Source organism: Nannospalax galili, unplaced genomic scaffold (assembly GCF_000622305.1).
Source record: "Nannospalax galili isolate Female #2095 unplaced genomic scaffold, S.galili_v1.0 scaffold1408, whole genome shotgun sequence".
NCBI lineage: Eukaryota > Metazoa > Chordata > Mammalia > Rodentia > Spalacidae > Nannospalax > Nannospalax galili.
Genome location: NW_008357131.1, coordinates 335,629 through 359,068, shown reverse-complemented (window position 1 = coordinate 359,068; position 23,440 = coordinate 335,629). Strand labels below are relative to the sequence as shown.

The 23,440-nt window shown below is 46.0% G+C and overlaps 1 protein-coding gene and 1 pseudogene across 3 annotated transcripts in view; one reads left to right on the top strand and one right to left on the bottom strand.

Moving 5' to 3' along the window:
* Positions 1-7,318: 7,318 nt before the first annotated feature.
* Positions 7,319-23,440, top strand: part of Znf341 (zinc finger protein 341) — a 53,841-nt gene continuing 37,719 nt past the window's right edge. The window contains exons 1-4 of one of the 3 annotated variants that reach the window (XM_008855054.3): positions 7,319-7,808; positions 17,477-17,587; positions 20,394-20,590; positions 22,959-23,108. In XM_008855054.3, the coding sequence (XP_008853276.1) occupies positions 7,778-7,808; positions 17,477-17,587; positions 20,394-20,590; positions 22,959-23,108 (489 nt within the window). In that variant the 5' untranslated portion in view covers positions 7,319-7,777. Of the gene's footprint in view, positions 7,809-17,476; positions 17,588-20,393; positions 20,591-22,958; positions 23,109-23,440 lie in introns of those variants that run through there. The other 2 variants (XM_029557160.1, XM_029557159.1) reach the window with 2 other exon arrangements.
* LOC108490035 lies at positions 10,564-10,937 on the bottom strand (annotated as a pseudogene).

Sequence of the window (23,440 nt, the reverse complement as noted above, 5' to 3'; positions counted from 1 at the left end):
GCTGGGTGTGGTGGTGCAAGTTTATGATCCCAGTTCTGGGGCGGCAGAGACAGGTATGGGATTATTGGAGCTTATGGGTCAGTCAACGTAGCCTAATCAGTAAGCCCCAGGTTCCAGTGAGACATGCTGTCTCAAAAAGGCAAGATGGACAGTTCCCGAGGAACAGACCTGAAGTTGACCTCTGGCCTCCATAAGCACATGTACACGTGCATATGCACTGGCACACACATATGCACCCACATGTACACAAACACATACATACATTCACACACACAAGAAAACAGTTACTGTCACTATGTCTGTGTTGTTGTTACAAAATGACTATGTTGTAAAAATATTCTCTTCTGAAGCCTACACACTGCTGCCATCTTTTTTCCTATGGGAAGTGGATGGCCTATAGGTGTTGAATGGGTCTCCATTCAGTGACCCCTGAGAAGTTCGAGTGCATCTTGCTAGTACTCAACAGCAATACAGATGAGCAGGGAATAGCCTTCACTATTGTTGCCATGAAGGATATGGAGCAGATATATGCTCACATGGTGTTGAGGAAATCAGACAGGACCTAATAAAGAGCACTGGAGGACTCACTGAGGATGAGGTGGACCACGGACCACAGCTATACAGAATCCACACCAGAACAAGACCCTGCTTTGAACAGACAGGACATGAGGGATTCCATAAATACTGAAAATGTGAGTTTCAGTTATCAGATACAGGGAAAGAGGGACAGAAGTTAAAGTCCAGGGCCTGCCCAAAGTGGAGTAACTTACATCAGAATCTCCTCAGGTTAAGCTGAGTCCCCTCCCCCGAAAGGATTTCATCTTCCAGTCTAATGTTACATGAAACCATTGTGGAACCCACACCACTAGCCTCAAGGAACCCCAGAAAAGGCTGCTTCAGGGGCTGACCGGAACAGTGGAAAGATACATTCTTTTTTTTTTAAAGATTTTTCTTGGGAAGTCGTAACCATTAATGAGTCTTTTTTGCACCCCAAGGAGAACAGACTGGTAGGTCTCAAATGATGCCAACTGTGGTGGTGAACACATGCACTCTCAGCACTCCTGAGAGGCAGAGACAGAAGGGTCACGGACTTGATTCTAGTGTATGCTATCTTGCAAGACCCTGTCTCAAAAAAACACAAAAAACAAAAACCAACCAAACAAACAAAAACCCAGCAGATGCAAAGCTAATCTGAAAAACATATCCTGTGTCTCTTGCTTCAGGAAACCCTCAAAATAATTTTTCACAGATGATGACCAGCACATGGTCAGAGATAGAGATAATCAGGTTCCCAACACAACATGAAGAATCAACAAATCAACATAGATTATAAATAATTCAGATTACTGTGATTCAGGCATAGGTTTTCAAGTAAAAATAGTGAATACAAAATGTAAAGCCAGAAAATAGCTAGAGAACAGGAAACTTTTTTAATGTAACTAATTTGGTAACCCCAGCCCTTGAGAGATGGAAATGAGTCAGGAATTCAAGGCCATCCTCAGCTTCAGAGTGAGTTTGAGGCAACCTGGGTTACATAAGACCCAGTCTCAAACTCTTTCTTCTCTCTCTCTTTCTCTCTCTCTCTCTCTCTCTCTCTCTCTCTGCAATTTGAAAAAGTGCTAAGCAAAACTTTTAGAAATGTCATCTGCCACTCCCATGGAGTCACTGAGTTCTTACATGGGGCCCAGGATCGAAACAGGGTATTTGGAAAGTGTGATTAAACCTCCCATGGTGCTAAAGGCAAAGAGTTGCCACAATAGGAACATTGCTAGTGACCCATTTTAATTTTTGCATAACTCTAAGTACCTCAGGGCAGGCTTGTTTATTTGCTTTTGCCCAGAAAAGCAAAATTTAGTGTTTGTAGAGTACTTACTGTGTACCAGTTTTCCTGTTTGCTTTTGTACATGTGGTGGTGGTTATCAAACCCAGGGTCATATGCATACTGATAAGTGCTCTACCCTGAGCTATAACCACAGCTTAAATATCTTGTTAACCATTTTTATTCTTATAGAAACCCAGTTAACCTGTGGGAAACAGAGAAGGAAAGTTACTTGCCCAAGATGATGTGCTAATAGGAGATAAAGGCAGGCTTTAAATTCGGGTCTCTTGGCTTGGCTCCAAACCTCTGATCTTAATCACTACATTAGTTTGTTAGCAAAATACCACCGAAGTAAGCCAACAGAAATCTATTTTATCAGCGTCCTGGAAGCTAGAAGTCAAAGACCAAGTTGCTAGTAGGCTTTGTTTCTCTGGAGGCCTTTCTCCTTGGTACACAGAGAGGGCCTTTTTGAGTTCTCACGTGGTACTTGCATAGTCACCACCGACAACTGTATACATGTCTTTTTTAGCCAAGCATGGCGGCACACACCTTTAATACCAGCACTTGGAAGATAGAAGCAGGTGGATTTCTATGAATTCAAGGCCAGCCTGGTTTACATACCGAGTTCCAGGCTAGCCAGGGCTACATAGTGAAACCCTGTCCCAGGAAAAAAAGGTTTAAAAATTACGTTTATTGATTGTGTTGGTGGGCCATGCACTCATGCCTGTGGCGGTTAAAGGACAACTTGCAGGAGTCAGTTCTCAGTGTCAGGCACCCTTACTGCTGAGCCATCTTGTAGGCCCTCATTTTGTTCTCCCTTCCTCCAAAGTGAAGTCAAAGTTTTGGGGGTAACTAGAGCACTCACTGTGAAGTTGGATATTAGAAGTTTTTCAGTCTTTCCTTTTTCCCCTACTTGGCTCCATGCCTGAAATTACTACATTAGTTGCTTTAGAAGTTCAGTGCCAACCAGGTGACCCTGCGGAAATAGGACACAGAACTGATAAGATTTTGATGGGGAAGAGATGGTGGTAGGGAGTAGAAAGTCTCTGGCAGTTGGACTGGGGAATCTGTCAGAGTTCGGCTCTGCATTCCGGAGAGCTCATTCATTTGTCCCACCCAGTAAGCCATCAGTCAAGTATCTCCTTGGTGGCTTCTGTGTCAACACTTGAAGTTCACCCAGAATGGATGCAGTACTTCCCCTGCTCAGTGGGCGGGAAAAAGAGAATTGCCAATAGCAGGATATAGTCACCTGATAAGGTTGTGCCAGGTCCTGTGAGAACCTAGACAGTATTCCATTCTGTCTTCGGAGGCCTTAGAAAATTTCTCAGAGGAGGCAAGAAGGCAGGCTCCTCTTGTTTGGAGGAGGATTAAGAAAAACTGCCTTTCACTCTCTCCGACCCGCAGGCTTCTCTCTCCCGGGGTTTATACTGAGTACAATATTGTATATAATAATTCAACTGTAAACCTAAAACTTTACAGCCAATTTTGAAAAAGATGCATCTTAGCTCAGAAAATTGTTATTGAATTTGTCAATGCTGCTGTAATGAAATGTTTCTTCTAAGTATGTGGTTATTAAATAAATAACTGGAAAAAAAGAAAACTACAAAAAAAATCCTAAAAATGAACCTACCATATGGCCCAATTATAACACTCCTTAGCATATACCCAAAGAACTCATCCTATTGTAGAGACACTTGTAAAACCATGTTTGTTGCTGCTCTTTTCACAATAGCTAAGAGATGAAAGCAATGTAATTGTCCCTCAACTGACAAGTGGTTAACAAAAATGTGGTGTATTTATACAATGGAGTTCTATTCAGCAGTAAAGAAATTTGAAATAATGACATTTGCAGGTAAATGGATGGATCTAGAAACTGTTATACTAAGTGAAGTGACACAGACTCAGAAAAACAAACGATGTATGTTCTCCCTCATATGTGGCTCCTAGCTCCAAATCCTTTAAAATTACAGGTCCTTTTAATAAGAGGATGCTATACAGCAGTCCCTTCTGCATGAAATAACTACCATCATCTGCGTCCCTGTTCAGCATGGAAGAAGCCAGAGCGGTCGGTGTCCCTATTCCCTATTGGCAATTTAGGCAACCCCTTCAGAGGATGGTGTGATAAGAATAGGAGGTATGAATTGGTTAGGCAGATAGGGTAAAAAGACCCCAAAGAAATGAAGCCAGTTTCTCAGCTAAAAGTCAAAATGTCCTTGGGCCTGTTAGCAACATACTCTGTTCCAAAGGCCAAAAATGTCAAAAGTATTTGGGAGGTTGTATCTAATCCTTAAAAGATTTTAGGGTTACATCTTCAGAGGGGGGAATGTTGGAGAGGAGGGAGTGGGCACGGATTTGATCAAAACACCTTATATTCATGTATAAAATTCTCAATAAAGTTTTTTGTAAAAAAAAAAATCCTGCCTTTCAGGAAGTCAGAAGAGCATACAGAGCAGCTATGTGCATGGGAAATGCTTGGAAAGCTGTCATGAGTTGCACTGTGTTCAGGGACTCTTTCACTGTCCACTGTCTCCATCACCCGCAGAACACCACCTAAACTCTCACTTATTAGTCTCAGCTGCTCTTATAATCCTTGGCTCTGAGTGTGTGGGGAGTGGAGTGAATGCGAAGCAGGTGCTCTACACTGAGAGGCACCCCTAGCCCTTGACCTTGATTTTGACCTCGGAGTCTTTACACTTGCTGTTCCCTCAGCTTTCCTGTCTCTTTTCACATAGCTGACTTCATATCATTTCTTAGGTTGTCTACCTCCTCAGAGAGGCGCCTCCTGACCACTTGACTAAAATATTTTCTCTTTCTACCAGAAAAATTGAAGTCATGGGCCCTCTCTCCTTCTTCCCTTTCCCTTGTCTACTCCCTTGTTTACCTGCCTTTTCTCCTGCTGGACTGTAACTACATGAAGACAAAGATTTTTGTCTTTTCCTCCATGGCTGTGTTCCTAGAATTTAGAACCTGGCATATAGTAGATGCTCAACAAACAAGTTAAATGGCTGTGAATATGTTACTGTTTTATAATAATAATGATAACAACAACAATAATAAAAATTATGCTGTGCAACTCTTTAGGGAATTGATGAGAATCTGAGGCCAGTGGGCCAATGTAAATATTAAAGACAGGGAAGAAGGAATCTTGGCCTCACACCTTAAGACAGGTAATGGGAAGAGGGTTTGGGACTTGAAGTGGGCCCTGGGTCTCCAAGAATCCCAGGAGAAGGATTGGTCTTGGAATCTGTGAGGAGTGGGAGAAGTGGGGTTTTGTGGAGAAATTTGCTCAGGGTTCATGTGCTTTGAGAGATGGGAGGTGGATGGGGAAATGGCAGCAAGGGAAAAGGCTGATATTCAGAGCAGGATGAAGAATCCACTGGTGGAAATAAGATTTGAGGGTGTGACCCTGCAGAGGGTCTGAGGCAAATTAGCAGACCAGGGGAAAGCAGTGTTCCAACAGAGGAAAAGAGCTCTGAGTGCATTTTAATAATTAGGCATTTAGCCGGGAGTGCTAGCACATGCCTGTAGTCCCAGCACTTGGGAGGCAGAGGCAGGCAGATCTCTGTGAGGTCAAGGCCAGCCTGGTCTACATAGTGAGTTCCAGGACAGCTGGGGCTATGGGGAGACCCTGTCTCAAAAAGACACACACAAAAAATTAGGCATTTAGTGAATATGAGGTGAGGATGATGATTTGTATTGATTATTCCTCTGAGGCTAAGATAGATATTTATGTAAAGACAATAACATTTGAAGTCAAATCCATGGTGGTTCAGTCTTAGATATGGCTATGATCAGAGAAACCATCCATTGTTGATGGCACTTCTCTGGTTCCCTTCTCCCTCTGTGCATGTCCTCCAACTCTTCCTTATCACCCAATGGCAACTTAATGGCACACCTATCACACATTGTAACGAAATATTTTTTAAGTTTGAATGTCCATAGTATCAAACTGCCCTTTAAATTCATATCTCTATACCCACAGATTAGTGCAGCTTTCAAACCTCATGAGGGAAGTTTCACTGTACAGAGGGACAGTGGTTAACCTAAAGACAAGGGGCCAAAAGGCAGAGAGTAAGCATCTGTGGAGTGCTCAGACATAGTGGACATCGATATTACACATTCCTTCCGTAAAGGCTCAGGGACTGTCATGGAAGAGTGGGTAGAAAGATTCTAAGAGCCAGAAGTCAGAAAGGTCCAGGACTAAACAGTGCCTTCTGGACATGACATTCATGCTGCACACATGAATGCAGAGTAAGTGTGCTTGTCTGCAAAAGACCTTCACAAGATCACTCCTGTCAACATTCCAGCATGGCTGGGGGAAAGGTACACAAGCCTCCATGACTAGCTAAGGAGCTATTGACAACTGGGAGCTGCTCTGGTAGGGATCAGTTTTCTTTAAGAGTGTGGCTGCTGGTAGGTCAACCCTGCTCCAATGGATGGTCCCACACCCATGAGTATATGGGCTGCACAAATTGGACTCCATGGTAACAACACTTATCATAGAGCTGGAGTTCAATCCCTGGAACCAACTGTGCAAGGAGAGAACCAATTCCTAAAAGCTATCCTCTTATCGCCACACATGTTATGGCATTTGTACCCACACACAAACAACACACAAATGTAAAAATAAACCAAGGACATGAAGTTGGAGTGAGTCTGGGAGGAGTGGAGGGGGCTGAGTATGATCAAAACACATTGTATACATGTATGACATTTTCAAAGAATGAAAGTATATATATTCGGGGCTGGAGAGATGACTCGGCCATTAAGAGCACTGACCGCTCTTGCAGAGGACCCAGATTCGACTCCCAGCACCCACATGGCGGCTCCTTAACTCCATGTCCTTAACTCCATTTCCAGGGGAATCCAACGCCCTCTTCTGACCTCTTCTGACCTCCATGACAGCTGCATGACACGGGTGCACACACATACATACAGGCAATATACTCATACACATAAAATAAAAATCATAGCCGGGTGTGGTGGTGCACTCCTTTAATCCCAGCACTTGGGAGGCAGAGGCAGGCTGATCTCTGTGAGTTCAAGGCCAGCCTGGTCTACACAGTGAGTTCCAGGCCAGCTGGGGGTACAGGGAAACCTTGTCTCAAAAAGACCCCCCCAAAAGAAAATCATAAATATTTAAAAAACATGCAGACAAAACACTCAAACGCATTAAAAAAAAGTATATATATTTTTAAAAGACTGAATGTCCAAAGTTGGTCATGGCAGTCAGCCTGGACTACGTAAGACCTTGTCACAAAACTAAATAAAGATAAAACGTGGGGGTGGACATAGCTCAGTAGTAGAACACTTGTCTAGTATGCACAAAGCCCTGGTTTCCATATTCTATACTGGGGTGTGAGTGTGTGTGTTATCTTTTTTTCTTCATTCCTAATACCATGAGAAAGGCCCACTGAATTACTAGAGCCATTATGGTACCAGGTGCATAGTACGTATTGGCACTTGAATGAAGGTGATCTCCATCTCTGTCTGTCTCTCTGTCATAGGGGGTAGGGTCCAATGAAGGATGGGAGGGGGTCCTGTATGGAGTTGGGTGGTCCAGGTGAGTGGGAATGGGGGCCGATGCTGAGAGGCTCGCGCAAGCTGTGTGCAGCGGTCTGCGAGGCGTGCTGCAGAACTGGGGCTTCTCTGCAGGGCTGAGGGGTGTCCCTAAGAGTTGGGGTCCAGGTGTAGGTAGGTGGGATGGGAGGAGCCTGGCGAGCGACGGACGCGGGTCCCCACAGAGCTGACGTGACCCGGGAGCTGGACGAGGCGAGGATGTCGCCAAAGCGGGCGTCCCGGGAGCCCAAGCTGTGTTTCCGGGGCAGGGGGCTCGGCTAGTGGGCGCCCCCTTGCGGCCTGGACCCCGCTGCCGTCGCCGCCGCCGTGGTTCCCACAATGCTCGCGTAGCCCGGCTCCGGCTCCGGCGGCGGCAGCAGCGACAACTCCGACTCCAAGATGGCGCAGGCGATCTTCGAGGCCCTGGAGGGTGAGCACGGCGGGGCCAAGGGAGCGGCTGTTCCGCGTGGCGCCCCCTCCCGCCTCGCCCTCGAAGCGCAGGGCCCAAGGGCGCGCGGCGGCCGCGGGGCGGAGGGCGTAGGGGCCGGAACAGCCGCAGGGCGGGAGGGGCGCGGGTGGGAACAGCCGCCGGAGTCCGCGGCCCGGCGGGGGAGGGAACGACCGGCCGGGAACAGCCAGGGGAGAGCCGGCTCTGCGGGGAGGGGGTCTCGGGACCGGAACAGCGCGAGCAGCGGAGGCCGCGGGCTCGTGCGGTGCGGTGTGGTGCGGTGCGGGCGGGAGGGAGGGAGTTTGTTGAGGGAACAGCCCGGCGGACCTGGGCGTCTCGGGAAGAGACTGCGGTGCTGCCCAGGCCCGCGCATCCGGACCTGGGTGAACGACTCCGAGGCCAGCTCTGCCTAGGGCTGGAATGTAGTTTCCTACACGCCCCGGGCTGGGAGAGACCACAGGTCCAAACTAGCGGAGCTGGGCGTCGTGCCTGGGGTACTGAGTTAATAAAACTCAGCCAGGACCAGTGCCGGCCTCGGACGGCATCGGAGCCAGTTGTCCTGTAATCTGCAGGATCAAGGATGAGGGTGGTGCGAGAATTTACTTTGAGTGTTTTGCCTGCATGTTTGTTAGAGCACCCGTGTTGTGCAGTGCCCGAGGAGTCAGAAGAGGACGTCAGGATCGCCTGAAACTAGAGTTACGGATGGTTGTGGGTGCTGGGATTCAAACCCAGGTCTCCTGCTAGTACTCAACCGCTGAGCCATCTCTCCAGCCCCCAGGCTGAGAGAATTTTAGACTTTGGAGACAGCGAACCCCACCAACACTATGGGGACCTGCTGGGGTTTAGCTTTTGAGATCTGCACAGTTAAGGGAATTCTGTGTGCGCCCCCCCCCCCGCCGTGTGGTGTGAATGTACAGTTAGAGAAACTGGTTGTGGGCAGGAAGAGTCTTGCGCTTCCCTCGGAGATCTCTGCAGCCTTGCTTCTCAGAGGACGAGTTTCTTCCGTGGACCGAAGATCTTCACATCTACAGAGGTCCAGTTTCAGCACAGTCTCCTCATTCCCCCTTCCTCCTACAGCCACCTCTCCCCCTGCCACAATTATGGGAAAGAATGGTAAAAGATCATGATTTTTAGCCAGCTGTGGTGCATGTCTGTAATCCCAGCATTTGGAAAACGGTGGCAGGAATATCAGGTTAGCCTCAGCTATGTACGTTCTGAACAAGTTTTTGAAGCCAGTTTGGGCTCCTGAGACTTGTTTTTAAAAAACAGAACAGGGGCTGGAGAGATGGTTCAGCGGTCAAGAACACTGGTTGGTCTTGCAGAAGATCCAGGTTTGAATCCCGGCACCCACATGGCAGCTAACAACTGTCCTGTAACTCCAGTTCCAGGGGATCCGAGGGTCTCTTCTGCCCTCCTTCGGCACTGCACGACACGGGTGCACTTACCTACATGCAGACAATACACTCATACACATAAAATAAAAGTAAAAAAATATTTAAAAAAAAACCCTAAAAACAGTTTAGGATGGCCTCAGCTGGTGTGGGCTATGTGAAGAAAATAAGCAGGGACTGATGGACCTGAGCAGTTGGGGTTATTGGGGATAGGGGGTTCCCTCCTGGAGAACAGTGGGGTGTTGCATTAAATGTTTGCTGCAAGCATGTGTTTGTGTATTGGATAATGAAAAAAAAAATTAAAAGAAAATCAGAAAGTATTCATTGGCCTTGGCAGGACCCCAGCACCAAATACAAAGTGAATAAAGATGAAAGTGGTTCCTTGGACATTATGATGCAGGCTGGGTAAGGAAGGGCAGCAGGACTGTGGAGATCCACCGGGGAGGACATCAGAAATATCCAGGTGGTGGAAATGGCATTTACCAAACCCTGAAGAGAGCAAGCTTTTCCATGAGTCACAGAAGTTCAGTGTGGGGGAGCAGAGAGAGATGCGACCTCCACTGCATTCATAAAGCTTCTGAACTTTATCTTGGGATTAGTTTGGTGCTAAGAAAAGGTTTTCAGCAGGGAACCTGCATGATCTGATGCATGTTTTATAAAATTCACTCTGGCTGCTTGGGATTGGGAGTGGACTAGAGGGGGTGCCTGAATGGCAACGGGGTGTGTGTGTGAATGAGGAGCCAGGCCAGGGGACAGCTGAGGGGATGGAAAGGATGGATTTCAGATATGTTTGGAAGGCAGAATAAGCCAGATTTTCCAGAGGCATAGAAACGTAGGAAGGAGTGCGTACCACAGTGGCCTTGTTTGGAAGGACAGTGTGCCCTATTGTCCTGCTTATAGTAATTGTTACAGGAAGAGAAACAATGTTGGGGGGGTCAGCATGGCATATTTAATTTGGGCTGTATTTTTATTTTTTATTTTTAAAAATATTATTTTTATGTGTATGAATGTATTGCCTGCATGTATGTGAGTGCACCTGTGTCATGCAATGCCGCAGCAGTCAGAAGAGGGCTTCAGATTCCCCTGGAACTGGAGTTAAGGGTGGTTTTAGCCACCATGTGGGTGCTGGGAATCTAACCCGGGCCCTCTGCAAGAGCAGTCAGTGCTTTTAACCGATGAGCTACCTCTCCAGTCCCCTTGGGCTGTATTTTTGTTTTCATTTATTTCTGTGTGTTTTGTGTGCATGTGTGTGTATGCTCATGCCACAGCACAGATGCGAAGTCAGAGGACAGCTTATAGGAGTCAGTCTTCTCTTTTTTTTTCGTACAATAAGCTGTGGTTTTTACTACTTAGAAAAGCCTCATGGTTATTTCACTTTCTGATTCTGTGCTTGTGCCTTCAACACTTTCACAACGATTTTCTGCTCCTCAATGAGGAAAGCACGCTTGATCATGTCACGAACACATTTCGCACACATATAACCACCATAGGCCCTGCTGGCATGTTTTTCTTTTTTGGACAATCTCATGAGGACTTTAGGTCTCACAGCACGAACCCCTCAAAGTCTGCCTGGGCACACAACACATGAAGATTTTGGTGCTTTCCCAACCTTCTAGGTATAAAGGTAAACAATCATGCTACCAGGGGTTCAGGATAGCCTAGTTTTGTTAGAGGATGTGTTGTAGGAAAGCCTACAACGGTATGTCAAACACTGGACCATGCTGACAAACACCCCCCCACCCCCCGTCCCCCAGAAGAGCCAGTCGTCTCCTTTTATCATGTGGGTCCTGGGACTCAAACTCAAGTCATCAGGCTTGGTGGCAAGGGTCTTTTTTTACCCACTAAGCTATCTCACAGTCCCAGAGCTGTATTTTTTTTAAATTAAATATTGTATTTGGAAAGAACTTTTTCTGTAGGTACTCACAGTTTTAAGAAACAATATAAAGTGATCCCAAGTACCCCATTTTTCACCCAGTGGTAACAGTATGTGATTCTATTGCATAGCACTACCTGTCAATACAGAAGAGTTCTTTTTCTTGCTGTTGTCCTTTTCTAGCTGTTGGGCAGCTCACAGAAGCCTGTAACTCAAGCACTGCTACTACACTCACATACACAATTACACACACACACACACACACACACATACAATTTAAAAATACTAATAAAACAAAAATGGAGCTGGAGAGATGGCTCAGCAGTTAAGAGCACTGACTGCTCTTACAGAGGACCTGGGTTCTATTCCCAGCACCACATGGTGGCTAACAACTGTCTATAACTCTAGTTCCAGAGGATCCAGTGCCCTCCTCTGTCCTTCATGGGCATTGTACAACATGGGTACACTTACATACATGCAGACAATACCCTCATACACAAAAATAAAATATTTTTTAAATACTAATAGAAAAGGAATATTATGTAAACAGAATAGTAGAGTAACCCCTGAGATTTGCATTTTTCCCCTTCACAGTCCCTTGAAAATACATCTTGGTTGCTGTGTCTGTTGGTGCTTTGGTTTTTTATTGCTGAAGGTTGCACAGCATAGGTAGATGTTCCTCAGTTTGTTTTAACCCTTGACCCCTTGAGGGCTCTCTAAACAGAGTCCACTTTTTTGCTTTGTTTTTTGTTCCTTTTTTTTTTCATGTATTCCAGGCTGGCCTCAAACTCATTATGTAGCCCAGAATGACCTTCAACTTCTGATATTCTTGCCTCTTACCTAAGATTAAAGGCTTGCAGTACCACACATGATTTTTGTGGTGCTGGGATTGAACCCAGAACCTTGTGCATGCTAGGCAAGTGCTCTAATAACAGCTACATTCCCAGCCCCCTCTAGATTGTTTCTAGTTTTACTATTGTGAGTAAAAGGTCTATGAGCATTCATAAACAGATTTGCACCTAGATATAAAAAACATGGTTTTGCATAAGATTGGGAAAGGGTTTGCAGAAGCTTGTTTAAGAGAACAGGAACCCTAGATTTGCACTTCCCAATATTGGAAGGAACTAGATGGGGGCAGAGTGAGACTACCCAGGGACAGTGCAGGAAGGAGAGTCCTGATCTTAAGGAAGCCCCCAAAGTAGCAACCTTTGGGGCTGGACAGGAGAGAACAAGAGAGGCCCTAACAAGGGACTGGAGAGATGGCTTAGAGGTTAAGAACAGTTGCTATCTTTCAGAGGACCTGGGTTTGGTTCCTAGTACCCATGTGACAGTTCACAACCATCCATAACTCCAGTTTCAAGTTTCTAGGCAGTTTCAAGTTTCAAGGCAGTTTCAAGGCACTGCATGCATGTCATGCACTTACATGCATACAGAGTGTTAGTTAGCTTTCTATTGCTGTGATAAAACACTGGCCAAAGCCAACTTGGGGAAACAAGGGTTTATTTCATCTTACACTTCCAAGGCACAGTCCATCTTTAGGGGAAGTCAGGTGGAAACTCAGGACAGGAACTTAGGATAGGAAACTGGAAGCAGGAACTGAAGTGGAGACCATGGAAAAGCAATACTGACTTGTGCCTCTGGCCTGTGCTCAGCCTGCCTTCTTATACAACTCAAGACCACATGCCCAGCAATGGCACCACCCACAGTGGGCTGGGCCCTCCCATATCACTCAATCAAGAAAATGCCTCACAGACATGCCCGTAGGCCAGTCTGATAGAAGCAATTCCTCAATTGAGGGTCCCTCTTCTCAGGTGTGTCAAGTTGACAATTGACTCTGTCCAGCACAGTTGACCCCTTGACAACATGACACACAAATCACTATTAAACTGTAACCTTTCCATTTCTTGTCCCCAAGATCTTATGTTAATATTAATGTCACAATATAAAACATAGAACTTTGAAAGTCCTACAGTCCTTGAAAATTCTAATACTTTAAAAGCTCAATGTCTTTCTAAAGTCTCTTAACTGTGGGTTCCTGTAAAACCAAAACCAAGTTATATACTTATTTCCAAAGGGAAGAACCAGACACACTTAAGCAAAACCAAATTCCAGCAGTGTAGCTTGATGTCGGACATCTGGGATGCACTAATGATCTTCTGGGCTTCAAAGGGCTTGGGCAGCTCCACTTCTCTGGCTCTGCCACCTACAGCATATGCAGCTTGTCTCATAGGCTCAGGCTGGCTCCATATCACATCTGCTACTGCCCTTGGTCGTCCTCCCACAGTCCTAGCATCTCTGCTATATCCTGGGGTCTCCACTGCAACCAGTGGCCTCTCTTGGCCTCACAGGGTGCCAGGCCTCAGATTCTATGACCCATCAATCCTGGGGTCTCTATAACTGAGGCTGCACCTTCACTAATGGCCTCTCTTGGTCTCGCAGCCTCAGATTCTCTTCATGACTCCTTCATGCCTTCAAAACCAGCACCATCTTGGAGACTATTACACATTGCCAAGTCTTGCTTCTAGCTTGAGATGCAGTCTTGGCCTCCTCTGGACCACAGCCTCCATGTGCTGACCCTGAGGAAATATTTCCCAGAAGATATCACTCAGTGATGATGGTCTCTTCTTAATCGAAGCTGATTGCTCAGCCCCAGCTGACCAGCATCAGTTGTCCCAATAAAGCACGTAAGATGTCATGTTCAAAAATTCTGAACTCAAAATATATCACACAAATGGCCCAGGTAGAGTTGTTGAGGGACTCTCAAACTTCCCTTTGAAGCATCACAGCCCAGGCCTCCATGTCTCCATTTCTCTCAACATCATCTTCCTAGTTCCCACAGAACAGTTCACTAAACTTCAAGCACTCAGTGGTTTTTCCAGCCCAAAGTTCCAAATGCGTTTACAGTCCTCCCCCAAACAACCTTGGTCAGGTCCTCACAGCAATACCTCATGATCCTGGTACCAATTTCTGTTCTAGTTTGCTTTCTACTGCTGTGATAAAACATTGGCCAAAGCCAACTTGAGGAAGGAAAGTTTTATTTAGCTTATAGTCACATTACATCATTAAGGGAAGCCAAGGTGGGAACTGAAGCCGAGACCATGGAGGAATGCTGCTTACTGGCTTGCTCCTCTGGCCAGTACTCAGCCTGCTTTCTTATACAACTCAGGACCACCTGCCTGGGGTGGCACCACATGCAGTGGGCTGGGCCTTCCCATGTCACTCAACAATCAAGAAAATGCCTCGCAGACATGCCGGTAGACCAATCTGATAGAGGAAAATCCCTAATTGAAGTTCCCTCTTCCTAGGTGGGTCATTTTGACAACTTAAGCTCTCTGGCACACAGGCAAAGTACTCATCATACACATAAAACATCCGAAAATACAAAGGAGGTACCAACAAAGTAGAGAGGATCCAGGAAGGGGGGTACCTGGAGCCAAGACTTCTTGGTCTATCAGAGGCTGTTGGATGGTCTTTGGTAGATGGTAGACACAATCTACCAAAGGAAGAGGCTTGGAAGGTGGGCAGAGAAGTTAAAGGGCATAAGCAATCTTCATCAGATACTTGATGTTGGAGGGAAAAATGAGAACAAAGAAAGCAAAGGTGTCCAAGTACCAACAGACTTGTGGGTTGTGGGTGAAGAGGATTAGGATTTCCAGAGGGCCGGGTGACTTAGGATCCAGCAGGGGCTTTGATAGCCTACAAAATTGTTCATAGGAAGTCCAGAAGGAAGTGGCCTAAAGCTATGGGTTGGCTGTGAACACGCTTTTCAAGGCCCAGGAGTGATCCAGCCTTTTTTTTTTTTTTTTTTTTTTGACACAGGGTTTCTTTGTAGCCACAGCTGGTCTAGTCACTACCTCACTGCACAGAACAGGCTGTCCTGGAGCTCCCAGAGATCTGTCTGCCTCTGCCTCCTGAGTGCTGGGACTAAAGTTGTACGCCACCATGCTGGGAAGTTCCAGCTTTTTTTATGTGCTGGAGATTAACCTTAAGGCTTTGTATATGCTAAACATGTACTCTGTTACTTGTTAAGGTTCAGATAGCCCTGCCCCCTCACCAACAGGATCCCAAGGACTTTTCATGCTCCTGAGAAAAGGGAACCTAGCTGATAAGCACCTTGGTCTTTGAAGTCAAGAGAAGCAGACTTTTCTCCACTGTTTGGCCAACACAGTAGGCTTCCTCTTTGATCTCTAAAGAGGACAGGTTTTAACAGTCCCACTCTCCCACTCCCCCCCCCCAACTTTAAAAAAAATACATCTTCCCGCCTTCTGCAGGAAGCAGAAGCCTCCTTTTTAAAAGACCCCAGCTCAAGACCCAGGAAGACATTTTCCCTGCCTGGAAGGGAATCTGTCCCATGTGTTCCTTTGCTAATAAACCCTATTTTGATGGAGTTTTAGCTGTGCCTCGGTGCCTCATCATCCATTCGCTCGTTCTCCACCAACTTCTTACCTATCATTACTAAGCTATACACTCAGCCCCTCTTTCCAACTTTTTGTTTTCCAATCCGTAGAGCTTGTCTTTATGGCCAGGTATGGTGTGTAGAAAGTTCCATGTTGTAGCTAAAATTTCTCCTAGGAGGCACAAATGACATCCGGCCACCTCCTCCCTTGTACTGAGGTACAAATTTGCCCAGCTACAGTCTGAGAAACCAGTAACTTTATTGGACTTACAGAGCATTGGGTGAAAGAGTGTGGGTGCTCCCCTCCTAAGGCTGCACTGGACCATCTCCGTCCAGGCATGACTTCCCCACAGCTGCACAAAATGGTGAGACACGCCCTAGGACTTCTTTAGTTTATATACTCTTAGCCCTTCCCCCTCCTGCAACTAGGACCAATTGGTTGGGAGGTGTGACTGATTCTCCCTGCCCCGCCTTTCTTCAGCGGGTTAACAGTCAACAGGTTTGGCTGTGATGGTCCTAGGTGAGCAGGTGCAACCAACCTTGGGAAGAAGACATCTGCCCATACTCTGCCTGTTGGTGGACAGTCCTATGCAACACGTGTCCTTGTCTAGGAAACAGAATGAGGAATGGGAAAAAAAAAGGGGGCTGTATACTGGGCAACTTTTAAAAAATATATTTTATTTATTATTTTAATTTATGTGTACGAGTGTAATGCCTGCGTGTGTGAGTGCACCTGTGTCATGCAATGCCCATGGAAGTCAGAAGAGGGGGTCCAATTCCCCTGGAACTGGAGCTACATATGGTTGTTAGCTGCCATATGGGTGCTGGGAATTGAACCCATGTCCCCTGCAAGAACAGCCAGTGCTCTTAACTGCTGAGCCATCTCTCCAGCTCTCTAGGCAGCTCTTAAAAAAAATCTTGGACTAAAGATGTAGCTCAGTTGGTAGAATGCCTGCCTAGCATGTGTGAAGCCCTGGGTTCGACCTCCAGCCCCACATAAAGCAGAATGTGAAACCAGGTGTGGTGGCACACGCCTTTAATCCCAGCACTCAGGAGGTAGAGGCAGGTGGATCTCTGCGAGTTCAAGGTCAGCCTGGTCTACATAGTCAGTTCCAGGCCAGCTACAGGGAGACCCTGTCTCAAAAAGACCAAAAAAAAAAAAAAAAAAACCAAAAAAACGGATGCGAAGATGCACACTTGTAATCCCAGCACTTGGGAAGCTGACATGGGAGGGATCACCATGAGTTCAAGTCCAGCCTGAGCTACAGTGAGTTCAAAGCCAGCTTGGGCTATAAAGTGAGACCCTCTCTCAAAAAAAGGAAGAGCTGAGTGTGATGATACATACCTTTAGTTTCAGTTCTCAGGAGGCAGAGCCAGGTGGCTATTTGGGAGAGCAAGGCTAGCCTGGTCTACATAGTGAGTTCTAAGCCAGCTGGGGCTACTAGGAGAACCTATCTCAAAAAACAAACAACAAAATGGAAGGAAGCTTAATCTTTTTATTATTATTATTATTATTATTTTATTTATGTGTATGTGTGTATGCTATGTGTGTGCCTCATAGAGGCCAGAAGAAGGTATCAGATCCCCTTGAGCTGGAGTTATAGTCCTGACATGAATGCTGGCAACCAAACTCAGGTCCTTTGGAAGAGCAGCAAGTGCTTTTAACCATTGAGCCATCTCTCCAGCCCCCAAAGACTGAACTTCTGAAAAACTTCCATGTAACACCTTCTGTCCCCCTTGGCCAGTATGTATGTAGTCCTTTGCTAGCTGTAAGAGAGGTTGAGGGGTGCAATCTTTATTCTGGGACCGTGTTTCCAGTCTCATATCCTGGAATCTGTTGCAGTGAAGTAGGAGAGAATGTATTTTGGGGGAGCCATCCGGCCACCCAACTGCTTTTGCCTGGGTTGTTTACAGTAAGTCTAATTTGTAAGAATGATGTCAGAGCAAGAGCTGGGCACACCTTCCTCACAGTCTGCTTTGCCTTTTTCAGGAATGGACAATCAGACCGTTCTGGCTGTCCAGTCATTGTTGGATGGCCAAGGAGCAGTCCCTGATCCAACAGGACAGAGTGTCAATACACCCCCTGCCATCCAGCTGCTGGGTGAGTATCTGCTCTGTTCACCAGTGGAAGGCAAGTGGCTCCTCATGTGGAACAATTAGGGCTCATGGGGTATTGGAGGGAACTGCCTCTGTGGTCCCAGGCTGTCCTTGGTGACTGAACTCTCTCCCTCCCAGCCTGGACCTTCAGGCTCTAGCCTTTCTTGGCTTAGCACCAATGATACCTTCTCTCCCCTACTTAGAGCTAGTATCATTTGAGAATAGCTAAGAGCCTGGAGTCCCTGCAACACTTATACCTTTGCCCTGGAAATCATTTATCAGTTTCCCTTCTATGTAGAGAACAGGCTAAGTATGAATTTCTCCAGTTTATGAGCCAGGTCCCTGACACCCAGAGAGGGCAAAGAACTTCTTTGGGAAGTCTTTATGTGAATTTGTATGCTCATTCATCTGTTCCACAAACGTTATTTATTGTGTTTTTAAGGCATGGTCTCATATAGCCCAGGCTGTCCTTGAACTTGCTACTTACAGAGAATGGCCTTAAACTCCTGATCCTCCTACTACCTCCCAAGTGCTGGGATTATAGGCATGTGCCATCATGCCTAGCCCACAAGCATGAGAAACACAGCTTCCTAATAAAAGAATATATTTTTAAAACTGCTTGTAAAAAAAGAAAGACAGGGGCTGGAGAGATGGCTCAGCTATTAAGAGCACTGGCTGTTCTTGCAGAAGATCTGGGTTTGAATCTCAGCACCCACATGGCGGCTAACATCCATAGCACCAGTTCTAGGGGATTTGATGCCCTCTTCTGTCCTCCGTGGGTACTGCATGACACGGGTGCACTTAAACACAAATACAGGCATAACACTCATACACAAAAAATAAAAATAAATAAATAAAGGGCTGGAGAGATGGCTCAGCAGTTAAGAGCACTAACTGCTCTTGCAGAAGACCTGGGTTCGATTCCCAGCACCCACATGGCAGCTACGAACCGTCCTTAACTCCAGTTCCAGGGGAATCACATGGCAGCTATGAACTGTCCTTAACTCCAGTTCTAGGGAAATCTGAAGCCCTCTTCTAACCTCAGTGCACTCACATACATACAGGTAATACAATCATACACATAAAATAAAAATAATAAATAAAATATTTTTTAAAAACAAAATTTTTAAGAAAGAAAGAAATGGAAGTTTCTTCTACACAAGTGAAGTTTACTTCTTCTTACTTAAAGCCCTGACTGGACATTTGGAGTAGCTATAGTGAGACTCTGGTCACTGCTTTCTTGTGACTCTGTTGCCTTCAACATGTTGTCCAAGATGTCTGTTCCAACTCCCACTTCATTTCCATCTTCTGAACAACATGAAGGGAAGAAAGAAGGAAGTGGAAGTCATACCCTTTCCTTTTTTATTTATTTTTTGGTGTTGAGATTGGCACTTGCTTGTGTAGCCCAAGCTGGCCTAGAACTCTAGATCCTCTTGCCCCAGCCTCCTGAGTGTTGGCATTGTACATGTATACCACCCACCCAGGTATACCGTTTTCCTTTTAAGAGAAATTTGCACGGATATTATACGTTTGCCTTTATCCCATTGGTCAGAATATGGTCATAGGATATACCTAGCTGCAAAGCAGTTTTAAAAAATATATTATTTAGGAAGCTGTGTTTCTCATTAAAAATTTTATTAGTCTGTAAGAAGAATACAATGAAAATTAAACACTAGAGTTGGGGATATAGCTCAGTGGCCTTGACTTTGATCTTCAATACCACACACACAAATATTCAGTAACAATTATTTATTATTTGACACAGTGCATGGCTATTGTTAGCTATAGTTGCCATTCAAGTAGCTTTTCATTCATTCAGCAAAGTTCCACTGAGAGCCTCCTAGGTGCCCAGGACATATCACACCTATAGTGATAAATAAGGTATATTTCCTTCCCTAGACACAGTCTGGAGGAGGTGAGGAAACTGAAATAGGAGAGGTGGACCCAGAGAAGAAACTGGCCCTGTTTTTTATTCTTGTAGAAGACCTGAGTTTGAATTCCAGCACCCACATGGTAGCTAATAACCATCCATAACTCCAGTTCCGGGGGATTCCAGTGCCCTCTTCTGGCCACTTACATACATGTAGGCCTAACACTCATACACATAAAATACAAAATAAAAATACATTTTAAAAAAGAAGTCTTCCTGGAGCTGATGGGTCTTGCAGAGTGGGTTGATCTGAGATGTACCCTGGTGAGAGGAATAGTAGACACAGAGGCACACGGGAGTGGTCATATAACCCACTAGAAACTGTTGAGTAAATAGTAATAGAGTCAGGATTTCTCAATGCAGACATGAACCAACCCCCTGTACTGCTTCCTTATTTTTTGATACCCAGCTGCATGTGGCAGGCTCTTCCTGCAGGTGCCTGATTGGCCTTGAGCACCCCTAGGAAGCACATGGTTGGTGTTTGGCACCCCCACAGCATGTCATGCAATGCTGTTTGGATTTGCTGTTCTTTTTTAAAAAATATTTTATTATTTTTATTTTATGTGTATGAGTGTATTGCCTACATGTATGTGAGTGCACCCGTGTCATGCAATGCCATGGAGGTCAGAAGAGGGCTTTGGATTCCCCTGGAACTGGTGTTAAGGACAGTTCGTAGCTGCCATGTGGGTGCTGGGAATTGAACCTGGGTCCTCTGCAAGAGCAGTCGGTGCCCTTAACCGCTAAGCCATCTCTCCAGCCCCAGATTTGCTGTTCTTGAGGTTAGCTGTGAACTCCTATTCTTCACTGTGATGCCCCCTGACTCATTCTTGCTTTCTTCACTACTCACTTCCATGTGTGGCCTCTTCGCCTATGACCTTAGATGATGAGGATGTCTTTCTCTGCGGGAAGTGTAAGAAACAATTCAACTCGCTGCCAGCCTTTATGACTCATAAGCGGGAGCAGTGCCAAGGGAATGCCCCTGCCCTGGCCACTGTCTCGCTGGCTACCAACAGCATCTACACCCCTTCAGCCGCACCTGCTGCAGTCCAGCAGGCCCCACCTCCTGCCAACCGCCAGGTAGTCATTTGTTCCTTTGTTTGTTTGATCATTCTTTCAGCATCTCTTTTTAGCACCTGATGTGTGTCACACACTGTGCTGACTCCTGGAGGTACAACATGGGCAGGGCAGACTAAACTACTGCCCTCGTGGACTTAGAAAAGATGGATAGGATGCAGATGTATATGGATATTCTCAGGAGTCTGAGGCAGGAGGATCAAGAGTTTGAGGCCACCAGACATGGTGGTACACATCTTTAATGCCAGTACTCGGGAATCTCTGTGAGTTTGAGGCCAGTTTGATGTATATAGCAAGTTCCAGGGCAGCCAGGGTTGCCTAGTGAGACTTTGTCTAAAAAAAGTTACACTTTTCTCAGACTATTAAATGTAGAGATAGAGGTAGGAGATTTTACCATATTACATATGACATTTGGGGCAGGACTGTGAAGAAGTGATATCTGAACAGAGAATCAAGGAGGTGAGGGAACAAGGCTTGCAGCTACAAAGAGTATTCCAGGTAGAGGAATCAGCAGGTACAGAGACCCTGTGGTGGAAGTGTACTGAGCTTTCTCAGGAGTTACAAGGATGGCATAGTGTCTGGAGCTGATTAAGTAAGGAGGAAGGTCAGAGTAGCAGCAGCAGCTTCTTGGCAAATCATGGGGACTATGAGGGCTTCTGCTTGGCTATGGGAGCCACTAGAGAGTTTTGAGAAGAAGGACTTAGGCTTGACTTGTATTGTACCCAGCTGTCTGAGTGCCGTACAGAGGAAGATTTTCATATGGTTAGGAGAGCATCAGGAGACCTATTGGGGCTATTGTATAGATCTAGGCAATGGGTGGTCGTATAATCAGGTGCTGAGAGGGGATGAGACTTTAGAATTGTTGTTTTGACATTTTTTTTTTGACATAGGGTCTTCCTGTAGCCATAGCTGGCCTGGATTCACTATGGAGGCCAGGCTAGCCTTGAACTCACAAAGATTCACCTCCCTCTGCCTCCTGAGTGTTGAGATTAGAGGTGTGAGGCACCACACCCAGCTGACACAGGGTCTTATGTACCACAGGTTGATCTTGAACTTCTAATTCTCCTGCCTCTACCTCCTGAGTGCTGGGAGTGTAGGTATGCACAACTATACCTAGTTTATGCAGTGCTGGGACTCCAACCCAGGGCATCAAGCATGCTAGGCAAGCAGTCTATCAATTTAGCTACATCCCCACTCTAAGATTTTAGAAATAATTTTGAAGATGTTAATGGGATGGTCTGTGAACTGGTTGGGTGAGGGGTGTGAAATAAAAAGAGAGTCAAGGGTGATTCTGGAGCAGGGGTTGCTATCACCCAAGGTGGGGATAAAGTTTTGGGGACATGTCAGAAGTTCAGTTGGGCATGTTGGATTTGAGAAGCTCTTGGGCCTTTAAGTAGAGTCAGAGCTGATGCATGTCTGCATGTAGGAAGGAAAGCCAGGTTTCAGATAGCCAGAGAAGCTTATTCTGGATGGTGACTTTAGGATTAAAGATAGACTCATGGGAATGGAGAGATAGCTCAGTGGTTAAGAGAGCTGTTGCTCTTGCAGAGGACCTTGGTTCCCAGGACCTACATCAGGTGGCTCACAGCGGTCTGTAATTCCAGTTCCAAGGGAGCCCCCTGGCTTCCACAGGCACCTGTACACACATGGTATATATAAACTCATGTAGACATAAATAAAATAAAAATAATAAAATCTTTCAAAAAAAAAAAGGTACCTTGTGAGAAGACTGAGACTGTCTCAAGATACCAGGTGGAGAGGTTAAATTTCCCTCTGTTCCTTTTGAATGTTATTTTCAACCACTGGACATACATAATTCCTGCTATTAAATTAGGAGCTTTCACTTCCAGGCCGATAGGGCATATAGACTGAAAGTTGAATTTGCCTCAGACATCTTCCATCATAGAATGTGAATCTTCTCATTTGTGGACTTCCTGTGGACATGTGCGAGTGTCTTCCTAGAACAGAAGTCAGGAGGTATTACTGCTGGATCATAGAGTATGTATGTGCCTTCCAGAGATGTGACTCCTCCTCAGAGAGGTAGAGTGACTTGCCTAGGGTCACGTGGCAGGGAACTGCAGAGGTAGAAATGAAACCTAGATCTATGGAACTCCAGAACCTGGTTCTTTTACTTAGTTTTTGTTGTTCTTGTTTATTTGAGATGGGGGGGGCACTATGTTGCTAGGCTAGCCTAAAACTAACTGAGTAGCCCAGGCTATCCTCAGACTCCTAGAAATCTTCCTGCCTCAGCCTCCCAAGTGCTAGGATTTGAGGTGCACATTACCATGTGTGACTTGAACTTGGGTCTTCTGCATCATCCACTCAGCTTAGGCGTGTCTGAACTAACACACATACCCTCTTTCTTGCTCAGATCTCCACTTACATCACAGTTCCCCCGTCCCCACTGATCCAGACCCTGGTGCAGGGGAACATCTTGGTGAGCGATGATGTGCTCATGTCTGCCATGTCAGCCTTCACATCCCTGGACCAGCCCATGCCCCAAGGGCCCCCGCCTGTGCAGGTAAGACAGTGAGGGCTTCTCATGGACTCTTGTTTTTGGTTTTGTTTTATTCCCCTATAGTGATGGAGACTGAACCTGGGGTCCTGTACATGGTAGGCAAGTCTCTTAGGAGTGTAATTCCAGGCCTGCATATTAACTCCTGTGGATTCAGAGTATTTTAAGGGGATGTGGCCTTGGCCCCAGCTCCCCTATGTGGAGGGGACTGTTCACCTTCTCTGGTCAGCCCCAATGATCAGTGAAGCTGCCACATTGAGGTGGGTTGGCCGCCACCATTCAGCTGTTTTCATATTTGACAGAAGTATCTTGTGCCTATTAGAAAAGAAAGCCGGGTG